General features: G+C 43.9%; 1 protein-coding gene across 1 annotated transcript in view; it reads right to left on the bottom strand.

Annotated features, from left to right (window-relative positions):
• Positions 1–442, bottom strand: part of RCOR1 (REST corepressor 1) — a 125400-nt gene extending 124958 nt beyond the window's left edge. The window contains exons 1-2 of the mRNA XM_077819400.1: positions 250–442; positions 47–106 (exon numbers count right to left, since the gene is read on the bottom strand). Of these exons, the coding sequence (XP_077675526.1) occupies positions 47–106; positions 250–442 (253 nt within the window). The remainder of the gene's footprint in view (positions 1–46; positions 107–249) is intronic.
• Between the last annotated feature and the right edge of the window lie 20539 nt (positions 443–20981).

Below are 20981 nucleotides of genomic sequence, written 5' to 3'. Positions count from 1 at the left end.
CAATGGTGCTGAATCCTTAGGAGACACTGGAGACAAAATAACTCACCCGGATCAAAATCAGGAACCACGGCTTGGTACTGGGCTCCAACTCTCATGCCGCCTCCTGCTGAGATGTCAAAGAGAGAGAGAGAGACCGGATTAGAAAGAGCGTGCTTCATTGATTTGTGTATGTGTGTGTGTGTGAGTGTGAGAGAGATTAACAGAGAAAATCCCGGAGCGAGTCTGAGGCTCCCACTTCAGCGGACTTACCATGCTCTTCATCACTAGAGGAGCCAGAGCTGCCTTCCTCCCAGGAGTTGCCGCTGCTATTTCCATTGGGTGCTGCTGCTGCCAAACTTTTATTATTCCCATTATTGTTGGCGCTGGTGGCGGCAGTGGCGTTATTATTCCTGCCTCTTCTTTTCCCTGAGACCTCTGGGCCCTTCTCTATCATGGCTGGCATTTGGGGGTGAAACTGGCAGAGAGAGCAGAGTTAACTGGGGGGGGGGCTGCGGAGGGGGGGCTGCTGGAGCCTGGGAGCAGCAGCAGCTGCTGGTAAAGCCCCCGGCTAGGGGGGGGTGGGGGGGAAGAGGGGGCGAGAGGGAGGCTGAGGCGCTTTCAATGTGCGGCCGCTTTAAACCCCCTGCACGGCGAGGGCTACAACTTTGAGGCTCATCCCAGCGCTGCACTTCCCTGCACTGGGACGCTCGTCAACCTGCGCTGCTGCCTGGCCGCGGCCCCACCTCCCCCTCCGCTCCGGCGCCCTCCCATTGGCGGCCCCCACATTTTGGGAGGCAGGTGCCTTTGCCATTGGCCGCCCCACCCCGTCCATCAAGCCGGCCCGGCGCTTCCGTTTGTCAGGTTAGGTGGAGGCGTATCGCCCGCTGTACGTGGTTGGGTTTTGCAATCTCTACGCCCAGTGATACATCCCCTTCCAAGGCTACATTGTAGCGGGGAGGGAAGTGGGGGAGTTTCACGCCGTGGCCCCGGAGGCGCGGGGAGCTTTGGCGACGGGCTCGAAGAGGGGGGAAGGGGATGGGGCGGAGGGGCCCCAGCGAGGGGGCTCCAAACCTCGTGCTTTGAACTCAGCAGCACTCGGGGCTGGGGACTATTTTCCTCCCCTTGGCGGAAGGTTACGCGGAACGCGCCGCTCAGTTTGAATGGAACCCCCATACAAAGAGAGAAACTAATTGCTACAAAGTGGCCCCGGGCTGGGGCCGGCCCCCCGCGGGGGAGGGGCGGCGCGGGGACCAGGGTGGGGAGACCTGCCCTGGCTTTGGCCGGGCAGAGTCGCCCCTCGAGCGGGAAGAGGAGTTCGGCCGGGCGGGGAGGAAAAGTCCTTGCAATTGCTGGAGTTGGCCAAATTGCCCCCTCGGTGGCGCCGCGTGGGGAGGGAAGATCAGGGCATTAGCCGGGGGGGGCAAATCAGCAGCCGCTACCCCACCCACCTGAGCAGCAGGCGCCTGGCCAGGGGACAATGGGCAACAGACAAGAGTTTAATGAAACACAATAAAAAGGTGGAGGGAGATTGATGCTGGCCGACCGGTACTGAAATCAGCAGGGTGCCACCCACGCGTAGGGATCAGTCCTTGCATAGCTGATAGCAGGATCAGGCCCTTGAGGGCCAATCCTGCAGACTCTTGCCCACGTGACAAGCTTTGTTCACACGAGCTGTCCCAGAAAACTGCTCATGCATGTCTGCAGGGTCATGTTCTTAGTCCCAGATCCTCAAAGGCACCCAATACCTTTAAGGATCTGGGCCTTACCTCTTATAGAAATAAGGTCCTTGCCATGAGAAGTTTGTAGTGTAAGCGTCTGACCCTGTAGAGCTTTCTCTTGTGACATCAGTGGGCTTGCTCCTATGAAAACTGCTCTTCTGAGGATTCCCCCATGGGGCCCTGACAGCCCATATGGCTCACAAACCACATATCACACTCCACATTTCTTCCACTTCCAACCTGCAAACAGCTACGTGGGCAGACACTTTTGCCTTTGCAGATGCAACAGCACGACTGGGGTTTTGAGTCTTAATCCTGCAAGGAGCTCTGCTCAGGCAAATATCTGAGCCCACAAAGAGTCCCCTTTTCTGCTCCTGGGCTTCACAGGAGTGCAGGAATCGATCCACACGGATGCAGTTGCAGCATCAGCAGCAGGGACTTTCGTCCTCATACCCATTTGTACAGTGCCTGCCACTAGGTCTGATCCTAAACTGAGTGGTGCAACAGCAGTATCAAAATAGCAGCAACCAGTTTGGTAGGGCAGGGGCTGTGAAACGAGTGAGAGGACAAAACAAGCAGGGAGAAAGAAGTGAAACAGTAAGAGCACTTTTCCTTTCTCTCCCTTTTCCACTGAATTGCTATCAGTGAATGAGGGTTTGGGGGGGGCGGGGGGACGACACTTACTCCTACTTTGCAAAAAAAAAGTCGGACTATCCCTGCCAGAGAGAGAGAGAGTTGGAATGCACAAGCTGTAAGAGTATTTACTATTTGAACAGTACAGTAGCATGAGATAAAAGTAAATCTAGGATGGGTTGTACCTTCTATTACTAATTCAAATTACCTTCTGCAGCAGCTATTCTTTTATTGGTCAGTAGCACAATTAAAGCTGCAATTGGACTAGCTGCAGCTATCTGAATGTCAGACAAACTGTCTCCAGTCACACCCCACCTCCCCCACCCCTCATTTAAATGTGAGGGAACTTGAAAAGGGGAGAGAAAGCCTGCTGATCAAGATAGTTTGGGTTGTTTTTTGTTTTTTAATTTGGCTTGTTTACTATTTTACTGATTACTCTGCCTTACACTGGACAGGTCTACACTGCTCAGTTTTGCCAGGATAGCTATGTTGATTAGGAGTGTGAATAATTCACTTAGGAAGAATTTAACTAAACCAAATTAAGACCACCTCAATTCTGAATGATAGCATCCAAAGAGGGATTTAAGGACTGTGTGGATGCTCTTATTCAAAATTTATTTACTTAACAAAATTGAATTAAGGCCGATATAATTCTGAATGTGTCTACAAAGGCATTTAATGTGGGAGAGTCTAAAAGTTAATTTGAATTAATTTTCCTTAGAGCTTGTCTACACTTAGGGCTTGTCTTCACTACTGAGGGGATCCATGCTGTTGCAATCAATACAGTGGGTGTTGATTTAGCAAGTCTAGTGAAGTCCCACTAAATCAACAGCTGCGTGCTCTCTGGTCAACTCTGGTACTCCAGCTCCCCAAGAAGAGTAAGGTAAGTCAATGGGAGAGTGGAAGGAGTAAGTTGATTTAAGCTACAGCTGTGATGTTATTGACATGAACTGTGACCATATAGGACTTTGGTTGCAACCAAAGTCCTATAGTTGCACCAAATCTTTTACCAAGGGGATCAAGTAAGGTGTCTATGGAAAGGTTGTAATTTTACTGGTTATGATTATGCTGTCTGTGTATCATTTTTGTATATGAAGTTATGAATATTGGCTATGTATATCCATGTGTTTGATTCTCAGTAGCATCAGTGAAGCATTTGGTAAGCTTCTTGAGAAAGGACTATTCTGAGTAAGTGCCCAATGAAGAAACACTTAACTGACAATGGACTTTGGGAGATGCCAATCAACATCTGAGCATTTCTGGGAACATTCCAGCTAACATGTAAACAATAGCATTGGCCTGCAAAAAGCTGAATCATTCATGGACATTTGACTTACCCAGTGGCTACAGACTCCATCTTGTTGCTGTGATTTTGCACAGAAGAACAAAGGGGGGTTTGCCCACAAAATAATATAAAAGGCCCTAGAAGCCCCTCCATTTTGGCTTCAGCTGGCTCAAGGGATGGCCTCTCCAACCCAAAGAGATGTTGGAAAGAAATTGGGACAAAGGACTAACTATGGGGGTGAGAGCAATTGCTGAATCCAGGCCATAAACCACAACATTGGTCTTAAAAGGATTGGGCCCAGACTAGGAAGGAGTCTAGTCTGTGAAAGAAGCTTATTGGAACATCTCTGGGGTGAGAGATTTGCCTGTATTCAGTTTCCTACTATATTAGGCTTAGACTAGTGTTTTGTTTTGTTTTGCCTGGTAACTTACTTTGTTCTGTCTGTTATTACTTGGAACCACTGAAATCCTACTATTTAATATAATCACTTTTGCTTATTAACTAACCCAGAGTAAGCAATTAATACCTGGGGGAGCAAACAGCTGTGCATCTCTATCAGTGTTAGAGGGCAGACAGTTTGAGTTTACCCTTTATAAGCTTTAGACACAGCTAAGTGAATTCATTTGGGGTTTAGGCTCCCAGAAAGATTGAATACAGGGTGCTGGGAAAGTCCCTGTTAACTAAGAAGCCCCCGAGTTGAGTGGATCTCAGTTTCAGTGAACTGCAGAGAGGTGTGGCCCAACCCCTGGGTCTGGGCTGAAGCTGACTGGAGTGTCTAACTCAGTAAGACAGGAGTGGAGGGGTGCCTGTTCCAGCAGGAGGGTTGTTCTCAACGGTATCCCAGCACATCTAGTGACAGTCTTAAGGGAGTTTCTGTGACCAGACCCATCACAACATCAACTCCAGATACATTATTCATGTAGCTGGAGAGTAGCAGTGTAACTTAGGTTTACCCAGTAGTGAAGACAAGCCCTTAACACACTACAACATACCTTCCGTTGACCTAGTCTGTATACACAAGGGTTTAGGTAAAATTAACAATGCTACTCAGGGAGTGTGGCTTTTTCATACTTCTGGACAATGTAGTTATCAACCTAATTTTCTAGCGTAGACCAGGCCTAAGTGTCCCCATGTAAACAACCCCAAAATTTTACTTCTAGATAGCTGCTTATCTTATATCAAAGAGGGTCTTGTTTAATTTTCATAACTACTTTCTCCCTTGAAACTGGAAGGATAAATATATAAACCAACCCCTGTGAAATATATACCAGCTTCCTTCAGAATAGTGTCCTCTTGTCTATATTCATCTCTATCACATACTCAAATTATGTCTACACTTAAAACGCTACAGCAGGACAGCTGCAGTGACAGCTGTAGCACATCAATGTAGACATACTACAGTGACAGGAGAGGTTCTCCTGTCATTGCAGTAAATCCACTTCCCCGAGAGGCAGTAGCTAGATAGACGGAAGAATTCTCAATGCCCTAGCATTAGCTACATAGGGACTTAGGTCTGCTCAGGGATGGGGATGTGGATTTTTCACAATCCTGAGCGATGTAGCTGGGTAAATCTAGTTTTCTAGTGTAGACCAGCCCTCAATGTATACATTTTATATATACACAACCTCAGAGTTATGAACACCAGAGTTACAAACTGACCATTCAACCACACACCTCATTTTGAGTCCAAAATACACAATCAGGCAGGAGCAGAGACCCCACCAAAAAAGCAAATACAGTACAGTACTGTGTTAAACTACTAAAAAAGGGAAAACAGCATTTTTCTTCTGCATAGTAAAGTTTCAAAGCAGTGAAAAGTCAATGTTCAGTTGTAAACTTTTGAAATAAAGTTGTTTAAAATTACAAACATTTCAGACTTACCTTGGGAATGGAGGTTGTTTGTTAGTAACTTTGAGGTTCTACTGTACAATCAGTATATATTTATCTCAAAATTAGTACACATTAGTAGCTGCAAGCCTGTGGTTTTGACTTTATGAATTACACCTGTGCAAAACAAAAATTGGACAGTAACAAACTACTAATCCCAGTGATTAGAATATCACCGGATTCAAACAAAAGTAGCTCTCAACTAGGCTTGTAGCTGTTCCCGTTATTTCAGACTACTTAAGACATTGTAGGCTCCACAGTGACAATCCTGGAGTCTTAATATATAGATACACATACAGTGTGTGTTTTTATATATATCTATATAAATATAATCACAGTATATATGTGCACATCTAGAAAAAAATCTAGTGTTTTCTATTCTCCAGTATATTGTAAAAATGGTTATTTTTGCAGTAAAAGATTCAAAAAAACTAATTTCACAACAGCAATTTCTGGTTCTACTTTTTTCCTCTCTAAAAGAATGTTCTAAATCACGGGAATAATAAGTGCTGCTATCCTGGAAGCTTGACAGCATCTGCAAATATTTCTTGGTGCAAAATGTGTTAGTTCTACAGTATAATACACACATTGCATGAGAGATAGAAATGCAAACTTGGCAGAATGTTAGTTATCCTTTTCTGTAGTCTAGGCTCCAGTATTTCTACTTCAGAAATGTGGGTGGTGGGAATAGCTTCTGATTTTCTTTTGAAAAGGAGTTTGAGTTGGATTCAAAAGGAGTTTATGTTGACACTGGGGCCCAAGCCTGAAAAGACTACTGCATATGCTTCCGTTTACACATTTCAGTAGATCTGTTTAACTCAGGACTAATAATGTGCTCAAAGTTAAGCATGTGCATTAGTCTTTGTAGGGTCTAATTTTGTATTTTCTGTTATCTCTTATGTCACCTTTGGTGACTATGCTCAAAATTAGGACTCAAAATTAATATGGTTTTATATTATAGTATGTATTTTAGGAAAAATACATCAATATTTTATCATTGACTGTTCAAACACTTGCTGCCAATTTTATAGAATCAATTTTCTAACTCGACCCAATTGTACTACACTTACATTAAGTAGCATTTAGTAGGAGTTTCCCCACTGATTTGAATTGGGGCAGGATTAAGTCCCATGTGTCCCTACCCCTGCACAGAATACAAGTGACAAGGTGGGTGAGGTAAAATGTTTTATTGGACCAGCTTTTGCTGATTAAAGAGAAGCTTTTGAGATGCACAGAACTCTTCAGAGAGTTCTGTGCAGCTCAACAGCATCTTTCACCAACAGAAGTTGGTCCCATAAACATTACCTCACCCACCTTGGTCTTTCTAATAGCCTGGGACCAACACAGCTACAACACTGCCATGTACATTGGCCAAACCAGACAGTCTCTATGCAAAAGACTTAATCAGAGGTGGGTAAACTATGGCCCGTGGGCCACATCTGGCCTGCAGGATTGTCCTGCCTGGCCCCTGAGCTCCTTGCTGGGTAGGCTAGCCCCTGGCCCCTTCCCTACTGTCCTCCCTCCCCTGCAGCTATGCCACCACATGAGCAGCACATCTGGCTCCAGCCAGGTGCGTGGCTCCAGACATGCTGCTCTGAGCAGCATGGTAAGGGGCTGGGGCATTGGATATGGGGCAGGAGTCCTGGGGGGCAATCAGGAGACAGGGGCAGTTGGATAGGGGGTAGTCAGGGGATAATGAGCAGGGGGGGTTGGATAGGTAGGTGGGAAGTGGGAGGGAGAGGATGGGGCAGGGGCCAGGCTTCCCTACCTGACCCTCCATACAGTCTTGCATTCCGATGTGGTCCTTGGGGCAAAAGGTTTGCCCACCCCTGGAATAAATGACACAAATCAGACATCAATTACAACATTCAAACACCAGTAGGAGAACACTTCAATCTCCCTGGACACTCAGACTTAAAAGTGGCAATTCAACAAAAAACTTCAGAAACAGACTCCAATGAGAAACTGCAGAACTGGAATTTGCAAACTGGACACCATCAAATTAGGCCTGAATAAAGGATGGGAATGAATGGGTCACCACAAAAATTAGTTTCCCCCTGCTGATACTCACCCCTTCTTGTCAAGTGTTGAGAACAGCCCACTTCCACCTTAATTGAATTGGCTTGTTAGCCCTGACCACCCCCACTTATTAAGGCAACTCCTATTTTTTCATGTGCTGTGTGTTTATACCTACCTAATGTATTTTCCACTCCATGCATCTGATGAAGTGGGTTTTAGCCTACAAAAGCTTATGCCCAAATAAATTTGGGCGTTTCTAAGATGCCACAAAGACTCCTTGTTGTTTTTACTGGAATAGAAGTGGCAGATGCCTCCCACACAAGAGCCAGCTGTTGGGATGATGGGGAACCCATTACCATTCCTGTTTCCACAGGCTGTGGTCCCTCCCCAAGCCTGAGATCTGTCCTGTATAAGGGGGACTCCCTCTACCCACCCAAGCAGAAGAGTTTATACATGGGGTCCATGTTACAGCAGTGAGTGTCCATGTTAATGTTCCACCAAGATGAATGGCGCAGCTGATGTTGGTCAGAACTATTGTCTGAGCTGTCTGCAGACATCGCTGCACTTTTCTAAACTTTTCCCTGTGAACCCTGAGGGCTACAATGGTAACATCACTCATGTTTTCTAAACTTTTATATGTTTGTTCCAACCCTCCTGCCCCATCCCCCCACATCCCTTCCCACCAAAAGGTTTTAAGCTTTGCGAGAATAAAACAGTCACAATTTGTGATTTTTGTCCTCTGGGACAAACTTAAAAATCCTTCCCAAACAATATAGAAAACTCTGCCCAGAGTGTCAATAAGCGTGTAGGCGGGAACTGCACACACACTACAGTATTTTTAACAGAAATAAGAGGATGCACGTTTGGCCCCAAGAATACCACCATGTATCAAGAAAGAAAAGTTTAATGCCACAAATTCCATTCCTGCAGTTTACCCCCAATTGCCCTTGATACAGTTGGATCTTAGGAAAACTTTACCATTCTTAGGCCTCAGTCCTGCAAGCTGATCTGCATGGGCTGACATTTGAGCTGGCACAGAAACTTCCCTGACTTCAGCAGGAACCCCTGCAGACAGGGTGTTCTGTCCACATTGTTCAGCTTGTAGGGTTGGGGCTTTAGGCCCTGCTCCTGCAATTGAGTGCATGCAGGTGCACCTATGAACCTACACAGAGCTCCACTGAAGTCAGTTGGGCCATGAGTTGGCTCAGGTGTGTGTTCACATGCAGTCAGACAACTGATAATAAGTTTTCTGGAGCAGGCATGGCTTCTTCCTAGTACAAACTAGCCCTGATCTTGACTGGGGCTTCGGAGCACAAGTAAACAAACATGGTTCATCTTCTGCTCAGCAGCGAGGACACCAAAGCAAAAAACCTTCCCCTCTTTGTAAACATACTGGTCTCCATTTTATATAGTCTCTCACTGAGGGGTATATTAGTAGGTTTTCTTTTCAAATAACTTTTGAAAAAGTGGGCGATTAGTTTTGCCAAGCAGTAGGGTTCATCTACAGCCAGTCAATAAATGAGACCCTTTTTATTAGCAATGATTGATTTAGGCCCACAAGCAGCATATACATTACATAATCAAACTATTAACTGGAGTTAGAGAGGAAAGATGATCTAGTGATTAGGGCACTAGCCTAGGATTTTGGGGACCTGAGTGCAATTCCCTTCTCTGCCACAGGCTGCCGGCATGACAATCTCCAAGACACTTAGTTTCTGTGTGCTTCCGTTCCCCATCTGTAAGATGGGGAGGATAATACTACCCTAGCTCACAGGTGTTTTGAGATAATAAATCCATTACAGAATGCAAGATGTTCATATACTACAGTGGTGCGGGGGCCAGATAAGTACCATTGATAGACTTTATTACCAAGCAAAGTCCTCTGCTCCTCTATAGGGTCAAGAGTTTGGATGGTCCATGAAGGTGATACTGAAGTTACACATGCACATGGTTGTCACTTAAAAGAAAACCATTCCTAATTTCCTCAGTCTTGAGAAACAGCTCTCACCATATGTATAATGTATTTGAATATTCTTGTTTAAACCAGGTACATATATTAGCAATGGCATTGCTGCAGCAAATGAGATAATTTTGGTCACTCAGAGTAGAAAAGATAGTTACCTAGTCTGTATACGGATTTACTACAGATTATTCATATTCCCGTCACACCTAAGGCCCCAGGCAGAGACCAGGGCCCCATTGTTGTAGGCAGTGTTCAAACAGAACAAAAACATGGTCCCTGACCAAGTAAATGTAAGTAAAAGGCAAGAGACAACAGACAGACAGGGAGTACAAGTCAATAGTGTCTCATTGTTTGTCAGCATGGCAGGGAGTGGTCTCTGCACATTAAATGACTATCAGAAAAAACCTTAAACCTTGAACAAGATGTCTCAAAACAAACATTAAGGTTCTTTCTATAGGTGTTCGGTCACTGTGAAAGCAGATCAGAAGCTGATTTCTAATCTCTTATATTAGAGCTCCATGACAGCAGCTTTACACAAGATTTAGGCTGGAATTTTCAAAGCAGTTTAAGAAATTAGGTGCCCAATTCCTCCTATTCACTTTCAATGGGATTTGGGTGGCTAAGGGCCAGATTTTCAAAGGTATTTAGATGCCTAAATATACACTATAGGTGCCTGGTGGGACTTTCAAAAGCACTACACACCTAACTCCCATTGAAATCAAGGCCCAGTCTACACTTAAATTAGTTCAACTTGACTACACCACTCAGTGCTGTGAAAAATTTCACACTTTTAGCAGCACAGTTAGGTCTAACTAACCCCCAGTGTAGACACAAGTAGGTCGACAGAAGAATTCTTCTGTCAACCTAGCTACCACTACTTGGAGGGGAAGATTAACTACTCTGATGGAAAAACGCCTTCCACCAGTGTAGGTCGTGCCTACACTCTGGTGCTACAGTGCTGTAGTGTAGACATACACAAAGAAGAAATTTGTGATGAAATCAGCAGGGTGATGGGATTTTCTCAGCAGAGCAGGAGCCAAGGGAATATGGTTGGGGGTTAGTGTGATAGACTAAGACTGGAGAGAGGAGCAAAGGAGTCCAGAATGGTGGAGATAATTGTGTGAACTAACAACTGAGGAGAGAGCTGAAAGCAGCAGAGAAGTTATACTTTGATGGACTGGAAGTCAGGGAAGTGCCAAGTGGAAGGTGAGGGGCAGATAGGCAAGGCCTAGAAACAGCTGGTTCTTGCCCATACACCACTTGAAACCTCTAGGAAGTTACTATCTTGTTCTCTGAACCTTTAAAAAAAAAAAAAAACTGAGATTCTGGAGAAGAGCAACTAAAATGATTAGGGGTTTGGAACGGGTCCCATGTGAGGAGAGATTAAAGAAGCTAGGACTTTTCAGCTTAGAAAGGAGGAAACAAAGGGGGGATATGATAGAGGTATATAAATCATGAGTTGTGTGGAGAAAGTGAATAAGGAAAAGTTATTTACTTGTGCCTATAATATAAGAACTAGGGGCCATCAAATGAAATTAATGGGTAGCAGGTTTAAAACAAATAAAAGGAAGTTCTTCTTCACACAGTACACAGTCAACCTGTGGAACTCCTTGCCTGAGGATGTTGGGAAGGCTAGGACTATAACAGGGTTTAAAAGAGAACTGGATTAATAGCAAAAAATTCATGGAAATTAAGTCCATTAGCCAGGATTGATAAGGAATGGTGTCCCTACCCTCTGTTTGTCAGAGAGAGATCACTTGATCATTACCCGTTAGGTTCACTCCTCTGGGGCACCTGGCATTGGCCACTGTCAGTAGACAGGATACCAGGCTGGGTGGACCTTTGGTCTGGCCTAGTATGGCCATTATGTTCTTAATTAAATCTCTGTGCTATAAAATATGTCCTCCCAGAAGTGCAGAGATGCCATATTTCCTGTACCCTCTAGACCAGTGGTTCTCAAACTTTTATACTGATGACCCCTTTCACATAGCATACCTCTGAGCGTGACCCCCACCATTATAAATTAAACACTAATATTTAACACTATTATAAATGCTGGATGCAAAGTGGGGTTTGAGGTGGAGGCTGACAGCTCACCCCCCCCCCCATTGTAATAACCTTGCAAACCCTGAGGGATCCCAACCTCTAGTTTGAGAGCCCCTGCTCTAGGCAGAGTCTTTGGTTTCCTGTGACACTTCCAGCTGGAACAAAAGCCCAGGGAAGGGCAATAGCAGTCTGAAGCTACACATAGTAGGAAGTTTTGTTCTCAGTTCTGTGCACAGTTCCTGTTCATAATAAAGTGTTTATCTTGACACAGCTCAGCTCCTCAGCTAGATACAACCGTCTTTATTCATGGTTGTGGAGAAAGCTCCCGAAATGTGAGCCAAGTGTACTCCAGTTCTGTAACCATGCAGAAAGCAATGGCACTGAGAGGTGTGAGCTATGGCATTCAGTTTCAGTAGCATGTTAACTCAGATGCCCAGGGAAGATAATTTAAATGTAAATATTGCTAACTATTAAATTGCTCAGGTAACAAAGGGGATGGAGGGTCTCAAAGCCGTACAATTTCCCAGGAGTAATATTTCATTTTGATAACAAAAATGGGTGGTATTTGGGAGATGCCTATGTCACGCTGTCTGGAGTGACTCATGACCGTGAGTGCCAGCCACAGTGCAGATGGTCCAGAAGCAGGACAGAGGCCCTAAACTGGTTGTATGGGCTATAATTAGATTTCACCAACCCAGTAACAAGTGTGAACTCCTAAAGCACTAGGACAGTCTTACCATGTAGTCACTCCTTGGGCATTCCAGTCTATCTTGTCACCCAGGCAAGCTGTACTTAGTGATAAATGGCTGCTTTACACCAAAGATCACAAAATATTCAGGTTGCTTCCAGTCCCAAGAGACCAGTCACTTACCCCAGGTCAAATTGTGCCTTAGCTCTCCCACCTAAGACAGTGCTCATAGCCAATCCTATAGTAAACTAATTCAGGATTTATTAGCTGAGAAAAGAAATGAGAGAGAGTTACTACAAGGTTAAAGCAGGCAAGCATATATAGACAAATGAGTTACAGTCTATGGTTTTAAAAAAGAGTTGTAATAATTTGTCAGTTTTGAATTTTTTTTTAAGGCTAACCCAGGTTGACTCTGGAGATTTCTGCTTCTGCAAGAGTCCAAACAACAAAAGAAGGGGATTTTGTCAGCTATTTTTATTTCCTTCTTCCAGAACTCAGGCTGATGGGACAAGCCGTTTTGCATGCAGACTCTTCATGGGTGCAAAGGGGCAACTAACAAAGTCTTATTGTGATGTCTCAGTGGCCCATTTAGTTTTGATCAGCCTTCTTGATGGGCAGAAGATGATCCCTCCTGACTAGATTCAGTTTCAGAGCAAACTTTTTTTAAAAAATTATAAAGCAAAAACTTAATTACTGTGACAGAGTTGGGACTCACTCCTGCTGTTCAGTCAGGGAATTAGCTCAGTTCATGCAGAGCACCCTCTGCCAGTGGTGTCCCATCCGTCTCTTGCCCTTGCTTGGCATCTTGACCCACATTGCTCCCAGCTTGCGGCGTCCTCTTCAGGATACTGCGCTCTGGCAGTGCCCCCAAGTCCACACTCACCCCCTTCTTGAGGAGGGGGAGGTGTTATCAGGAGTCTGCACAGGCCTCAGTGGCTTGCCACAACCCCCAAGTCTAGCCCCTCTTACATCAGGGGGTAGGGTGCAACCTGACTCAGCCACTGCTCCAGAGCCCGGTGTAGCACAAGGGGGCAGGGGGACCCCAGCCCACCCACTACTCTGGCTCCTGACCTAGAGACCCTCTAACAGCAGCCTCCCTGCCCTCCTTCTCTCCCCTTGCCTTCAGTCTTTCCTGGGTCACTTTCCCTCTGACCCCCTTGCACCCTCTAGACCCTTCTACTCAGGGTCAGCAGTCTGGCAGGTATCAGGCTAGAGCTCTCCTCTGCTTCCCCAAGCCTGCCCAGCACAGCGCTGTCCTAGGTGCTGGTCTCCTGCTCAGGAGACAGACCTTTCCCCACAAAGGTGTAGGACAGACTGACCACTCCCTTCCTGGACAGCCTTTATATAGGGCTGAGCCTGGCCATGATTGGCCGCCTAAAGCTCAGCCCTGATTGGCTCCCCGCAGGCCCTTCCCTATGGCTGCCAGACTGCGCAGCTGCACTGGCCTGCCCCGGTCCACTCTTTCATGGGGGTGGGGTAGCTGCCCCACCACAATTACCTTACAGCATGTGACAATGATATCATAGGTGAGATTAATTTATGCAGCAATTTACAAGCATTTAATAAAGTCTAAACACATTTTTATAAGTTCAATACCCATCTTAACGCACAGGTGAAACAGTTTGGTTTCCAGCAATGAATTTGTCAGTGCTTGACTGAGTCCTAAAACCTTGGCAAGAGCTGGCACCTAGTCTACCAGCATCACAGCCACCACTTATTTTATTCCCCAATCAAGACGGAGCCAAGCCCAAGGCGTGTAGCAGTGCCCAAGGCCTATTCAAGCCTTACCAAGAGAGAGCCAGATTCAAGGAACCCATTGGAGCGAAGCAGCGACACAATTATACAATGATTTGAACATCTTCACAACCTATTGTGTATGGCATCTTATTTTGGCCAATCACATGGGTGGAGTTTATTCTGGGGGCAGAGGCTGAAAGAATACCACCACCTTCTCCGCCTACCCCGCCTGATCCCTGCAGATGGGCAATAGTGAAGGAGATGAGGTGGTTGACAGTACGATGGGAGAGTTTAAAAAAGGAGGGCCCAAAGAAGATGCTTTGGGGATAGGAAAAGAGGGGAAATGCTGGGAATGAAACAAGGACCAGAGTTAGGCGAGGTAGAAGTTCCACATATCATCACATACACTGGTGCCATGGCTGGATGCCTCAGCAGAGAAACGAAGCACTAAATGTACACACAGAGTGGTATCTTCTCCCCTCCAGAGGTGCTCATGCCAGGTCGGGATTGAGGCACATTAGCTAGTCACCGTGAGGAATCTTGCATGGCTGCCATCTTTGTTTTAATCTGATCTATAGATAAACAGAGGGCTTCAGGCTTCAATCTGGCACCTTTCAGAAGCATTACATTTCAAATGAAAAACTCATGTTTTCAAATATATCTCACAGCATAGACCAGCCTTGGTGGGCTAAGCAAAATGCAAATGGGTTTCTTTTAAGTAGCCCATTTAGTGCAGGCTACTGTAACAGGTGACCTTGAGGATCATCACTATCTTTTCATAAACTTCTTTATTACAATTCACATTTTCACCCTACCTTCAATAGTACATAACAACATACAGAGATCCTGAGTGTAACTCTGGCCCTATTGAAGGCAATGGGAGTTTGAAGACTGGGATTTCAGCCAATGTCTTTATCTTCATACCACACCGTCTAGTGCAACGGAGCATATACTGTACATCACATAGGCCTGACCAATGAAATTGAAATGTGGCAAATTCAAAGCTGATCAAAGGAAATGCTTTTCCATACAGAACATGCTTTGCCTGTGGAACTCTTTGCAACAAGACATAAGTGAGGCCAAGAGTTTAATGGGATTCAAAAGGCAATTAGACATTTGTGTGAATTATAAGAACATCCAGAACTATCAGAGTAAATGTTAATTTAAAAAAGAGATTTGGAAGGGATATAATCCCTCATACATCAGAGTTTAAACCAATCTTGAGTTACTGAGACTTGGGAGAAAATTTTCCTCAGGGAGCTGATATCCTAGAACTGCCTACTTACTGCAGGGTTTCTTGCATCTCTTCTGAAGCATCTGATACTGACCATTTTTGGTGGCAAGGACAGTGGACGAGATGGCACATTAATCTGACTCACTGTAAAAACTCCTATGTACTATCCTCTCATAGTTGAGCAGTTCCAGTGCTTTCAGTGGCCAGGATCTTGTTGCAAAGATCCACATGTGAGGAGTAGCAAGTTAGCACAGAGGGAGAGGAGTGCCATCTCTGCAACCACTCAGATTCCACTCTTGTGCAACTGTCTTACCACTGGATCACCACAAGTAAGGGGCTCCATAGATTTCTAGGGCACAGACGAGAGCTCTGTATAGATTTCCAGGAAGTAAAACAGCTGGGATTTCCATTACCTCCCTCTGGGCCTCCTTTGCAGCTGCTTACTGAGTAGCCAACAGCAGGGTAGCTCAAATAGGAACCAGGAAGGGGGGTCCTGCTGAGCAGCAGCTGTACCTGGAGGATAGCTCCTAAATCCATACTAAAGGCCTTCTGATTTGTGTAGTTGGGAGGATGGGGGGCTTCCTATAACCACAAATCCTTTTGCTTCCCCATCCACTCCCATCAGAGGGAAAGAAAAGTAAGGGAAACTATATTGAGTTTCTCTCCTCCCACGGATTTTTCTGTAGGAGGTGGCAATCTGGCCCTTTGTAAGCATTAGACAGTCACTTGAAATTGCTACAAAACACCAAAAATGTAGAAGGAGCAAGGAAGATATTGTAAGAGTGAATGGAATCTACATGAAAAATAGGCCCCAAAACAATGGGCTGTTCTGATTTATATTGGGAGTGACTCCACTGAATCAGGCCCAGTGTTTCTATGACCAGATTGTTGACTCTAAGGCATGCTGTCAAGACTGTAGGGTCAAAATGTGATTCTCCTCCCTCCCCTTATTGTAAATCTGTTTCCAAAAGTCTTGCCTGCAGGAGAGAGGTGTTGAAGCAAAAGCATCAGTGCTATTTTCTAAAGAAAACCTCAAACGCATGCAAGCCGAGAGAAGATAAACCAGTAAAACTTTGATTTAGTGTCAAATGTCCGAGGGATTATCAGCATTTAAGGAACAATTTAAAAATTAAGAAAATGTGATGACAGTATCTTTTAAAATCACAGTAAAACAAATGGCCACACGCTCCTTACATTTTCTTTTTCTTACATTTTTTTACATTTAAGACTGAAAACACTAGATATTTCTCTCATGCTCCACAAAAGCAGCAAGCATGCGGGTAAAATGTTGTTTCTTGCATACTGGGTTCTTTCTGATAAAATGTGATACTCTCACAACAACCTGTTGTGGAGCTTCATCTCAGGAAACAAGGAGGGTTGGACCAGTTTCTGATGTTTCTACCGGGCCCTTCATTTTCAATTTTTATTTTATTTAATTTTTGCCAGGAATGTATCAGTGTTTATTACTACAACAACAAAACCATGTGAAAATCGGTGCAAAAAATTATTAATAATTTTTCTGGGTAAATATCGGGGTTTATTTTGGTGGACAGAAGCACAGGGGGGAAAAGTATTCAATAGATTAATGCTTTCATGAACGGAATTCAACGTGGTTTGCTGCAGAACTAAAACAGAACTCAAAACACAATGCCACTTCTGAGTTTAAGAAAACCATATATCTCTAATCTCCAGATAAAACTTTTAATTTGAATAAACAGTTTACTGTTGTAGACTTAGAACTAATAGCCTGTAAATATTTAGATTTAATAATTTGCAGCGCATACGCTTAATCCTTTTGTCCTGTTTTTGTTTTTTTAAAACTTCTGAATACTTCGTTGGGTTCTGAAACATATTCTGATACAGATTTTTGTTTTCTTCTCATTTTAGTGTGTCAGATCTTTAAACTGTTATCTACTAACTGCTTGAAATGTATACGTGGTGGGTGTGAGATTCATCAGTACGTGCTGATGCATGCACTTCAGAGCTTGTGTGCATCCCTGTTTATTTACTGCGTGTATCTTCTAGACTAATGCATAGCCTTACTTCAACAGGCAGGTTTGCATATACACACAGGCTAATGTATTATCGTAATACATATATCTCATGCAATATATTGCATTTTCCTAATAAAACAAGTTATTTTTAATATGTTTGAATGATACAAAGGTAGGGTGAAAATTGGAAAAAAAACCAATACTACTTTTTGAAACACCTGGGAATGGGCTGAAACTGAAAACGAAGGGGCTTATGTATCTAGCTAAACATTTATACCATGCTTATCACTATCACATATCAGAATAACATCAGTGTAAATCTGAAGTGACTGGCATAAAACTGGCATAACTCCACTGGAACAATGGAAATACTCTGGTTTGACATCAGTTTATTCAAGAACAAGAATCTGCCCCCGGTGTTTCTATGTATCGTGGTATTGGTTCTGATTGTTTCTCTGATACAGAGGCCAGGTGGGTGAGGTAATATCTTTTATTGGACCAACTTCTGTTGGTGAGAGAGGCAAGCTTGAGAGTCACACAGAGCTCTTCTTCAGGTCTGTTTCTCTGATAGGCAGTAGTGATTTAAAAGGAGCAGTTACTGTCTCTTGTGTAAATGTGAATAATACTTGTTCTTTAAAAAATAGAGTTTTCACATGACAGGCACTAATGGCCCTTTCAGAGCTGTTATGGTCTGTATTGTCAATTTGGTTTCTATTCACACATGCTCAGTGAATTTTTATAGCTGAGCTAGGAATCCTCCAAAATAGGCTTTATATTGGAAAAGCAGCTGTGACTTACTGTGAGTCGTGATATGATATCATCCCTGCTCAGGGGAAGGTAGGATTGGGAAATCAAAATTTCCCTTTTGGTGCAGATAATGTTACTCCCCATCACTCTTTCATCTATACTGAAAGGCAGGAAGGAGAGACAGACAGAATTGAATTAACCCCTCATTACAATACTGCTTCAGAGACAGCTTCTCCAGCTACTCTCTGCATGAATTAGAGTTAGGGGCCTGATTGTCAGAAGTTCTGAACAGCTACAACACCTGTTAAAGTCAACAGGAGGTGTGGGCACTCAGCAGTCCCTTTGAAAATGAGGCCCAATGTGCTTTTAACCAAAGGGTTTTTAAAAAGCCTTACATGAAAGGGAAAAAAATTCTAGCCAGAGCTTCACTCTGAAAATGAACTCTCAGTATATATTCAGGTTGATTGATTTCCCTGTGGCTTCCACATTACAAATTGTACAGTACATGTACTAGTCTCAGGATTGTTACCTGCTTCTTACACTGCCAGAAGAGAAAAACAAGTTGCCTTAATTGTCTTCCCATTCACAAAAAAGCTTATTTTTCATGCTATGCCAGTTCAGATTTGAAATCTGAATAATTTTATATCAGCTAAATACTGCTGATCGTTTACACTGTACAGAGCAGATACACACCACTATTCAGTGGCAGTGTGAACCTGCTCTATGGAGCTGAAAGTAGAAAAAGAAAATAGAAGATATCAAATGTCATTTGTTTATTTGTTCAGATGTATTAACTGTACATCCCTTGAGCGCTAGGCTCCTGACAAAACAATTTTATAATGAACCCCATTACAGGAGCAGAGCCTCAGCTGGTGCAAATTGGTGATGCTCCATTGAATGTAATGGATCTATGCTGATTTACACCAGCTGAAGTTCTGGCCCAACACACCTAAAAAGGCCTACATCTATAGATCATATAAGCAAAAGAGAGACCTCCTATGTTGTCTTCCCAATGTATTTCTCCCCAGGGCCCACTGCTCACTACTGGAATCATAGACGTAGAATCTCTACCTAGGTGCTTATACCTAGTCCCCATTGCTGTACTATTTGAGTATCTAATCATTTAGTAGCCATCTCTAAGACTCTCATTTGAAAAGGCACAGAGCCAAATCTGGCACAAACAGATCAGATATGTACAAAGGGAAATCTTGACAGCATCTGTGAATAAAGAGTTTAAGAGAAGGGAACAAAATAATACCACATATGTTAACAGATTGAAATGGTAGCTATGGTGACCACAGATAGACAAAGAACAAACCAATTTGACTGAATTCAGCTGATTCTCTCAGCTCACAAATTGCAAATATAAAACTAAACTTTTAAAATCTGTGATGAAATTATCATAACAAATACATTTTGCGTGGTTCTGTTTGTCTGTTTTTTAAACTTTTAGTTACAGCCACTAAATTCTCCCTCTTAAATTAATTAGGTATTCAATCAAGTATTGTTTACCCTATTAAAATATGGATTTTTTTTAATGACTGCTCTTTGTTTGCACTTTCTAAAATAGCCAGGAATAATGTGTAAAATTACTGACAGGTAGAAAATAACTCAGGGTGATGTCCTCTTTATGGAACAATGGGTGAATTTTGTAGGCTAATGGTTTGTCTACACACAAAAGTTGCACCACTTTAACTATACCAGTGTACAATGTAGCTATGAAAAGGGAGTGGCTTTGTCTACTGTGTACTGCACCTTTAAATGTCTAAAAACTCTGCAGCAGCCATTTTGTTCTCAGAATTATAGTCAGTACAGAGGAGAGACACACTGTGCTCTCCATAGAGACTTTTTTGATTCTATCTAAAATAGTCCCAGCTTTAGACTGGTTATTCTTTGTGCATGGAAAAACATAACAATGTCCCTGTCTGAGGCATTATAATCTTTTTAGGGTCAGATACTTTCCTCTGCCCAGCCGCTCTGTCCCACTCTGGTAGAGTACAGGAGCTGGCATTATCTGCAAGAAGCCAGGGGAGAATCCCCCCCAGTGCAGACACAACATAAGGCTACTGTAAGTGGCTCTGTGCTACCCCCTTGCAAACTCCCACCACAAGAGGTGTTCAAATGGCAAAGGAGGATTGTCCCTAGTGAACCCCTCTAGGGAGATTCTAGAATGCTTTAGATTGTGGAGCGTCCCATGAGCAGCCCTAAGGCTGCTAGGGTAAAGCAGGGCATGGGAAAACAGCTCTGATTTACACAGGATGCTGTTTTAGACCCCAGAACAGTCCAGATTACTGAGCAGAGACAACACGTGGAGTGGGGAGAAGAAACAGGGTCACATTCCCCCGATTTCCTGCTTGACTTGTAGTGAGCATGCTCAGTAACACTGCTGAAGATTGCTGCCCTCACTCTGCACCCCTCGCACACACACACGAATCAGCAGACACAGATCAGCTCTGCTCCTGCACAAAGGTGACTTCAAACCATCTGTATTTCCCCCATCTCAGGGATGTGCATTCTGTATTGGGCCTCCAGGGGCGCAGCAAAAAGTCTCAACTCCCCCCCCTCCCCCCCCCAAGTGAGCAGGCAAGGCACTTCCATTCTCATGACAGACTTAACAGTTTAGTATTTAATAGCATGTCTACAGTAGCATTTTGCAGTACACTGTAGGTTGTTAAATTGATAACAATATAGATTTGCAACATAGCTGTGTCATTGTTGATGTGGGTGCATTAACTTAGAGTTTCCTGTTTTTGCTGTATTGACATTCTCAGTTGTATTGTAGCGTTTTTGTTCTGTTTAATTTCATTGGGAGTTTTTAAAGAAAAAAATTAAACAAGAGTGATCGCTGTTCAAGTGACTGACTAGTATGTTGCCTGTGTTTATGTAAGAGAGAAAGGATGGTCTTAACTGGCTAAGGTCTTGAATCACGACTCAGGAGATTGAGGTAAATTTCCAGCTATGCCATACGCTCCTTGTGTGATCTTCCAGGGCACATCACTGAATCTCTCTGTGCTTCAGCTCCCCATCAGTGAAATAAGATGATAATTCAGC

The sequence above is a fragment of the Eretmochelys imbricata genome, chromosome 6, assembly GCF_965152235.1.
Source record: "Eretmochelys imbricata isolate rEreImb1 chromosome 6, rEreImb1.hap1, whole genome shotgun sequence".
NCBI lineage: Eukaryota > Metazoa > Chordata > Testudines > Cheloniidae > Eretmochelys > Eretmochelys imbricata.
The sequence above is the reverse complement of the archived record's forward strand: the minus strand, read 5'-3'. Positions and strand labels throughout refer to the sequence as shown.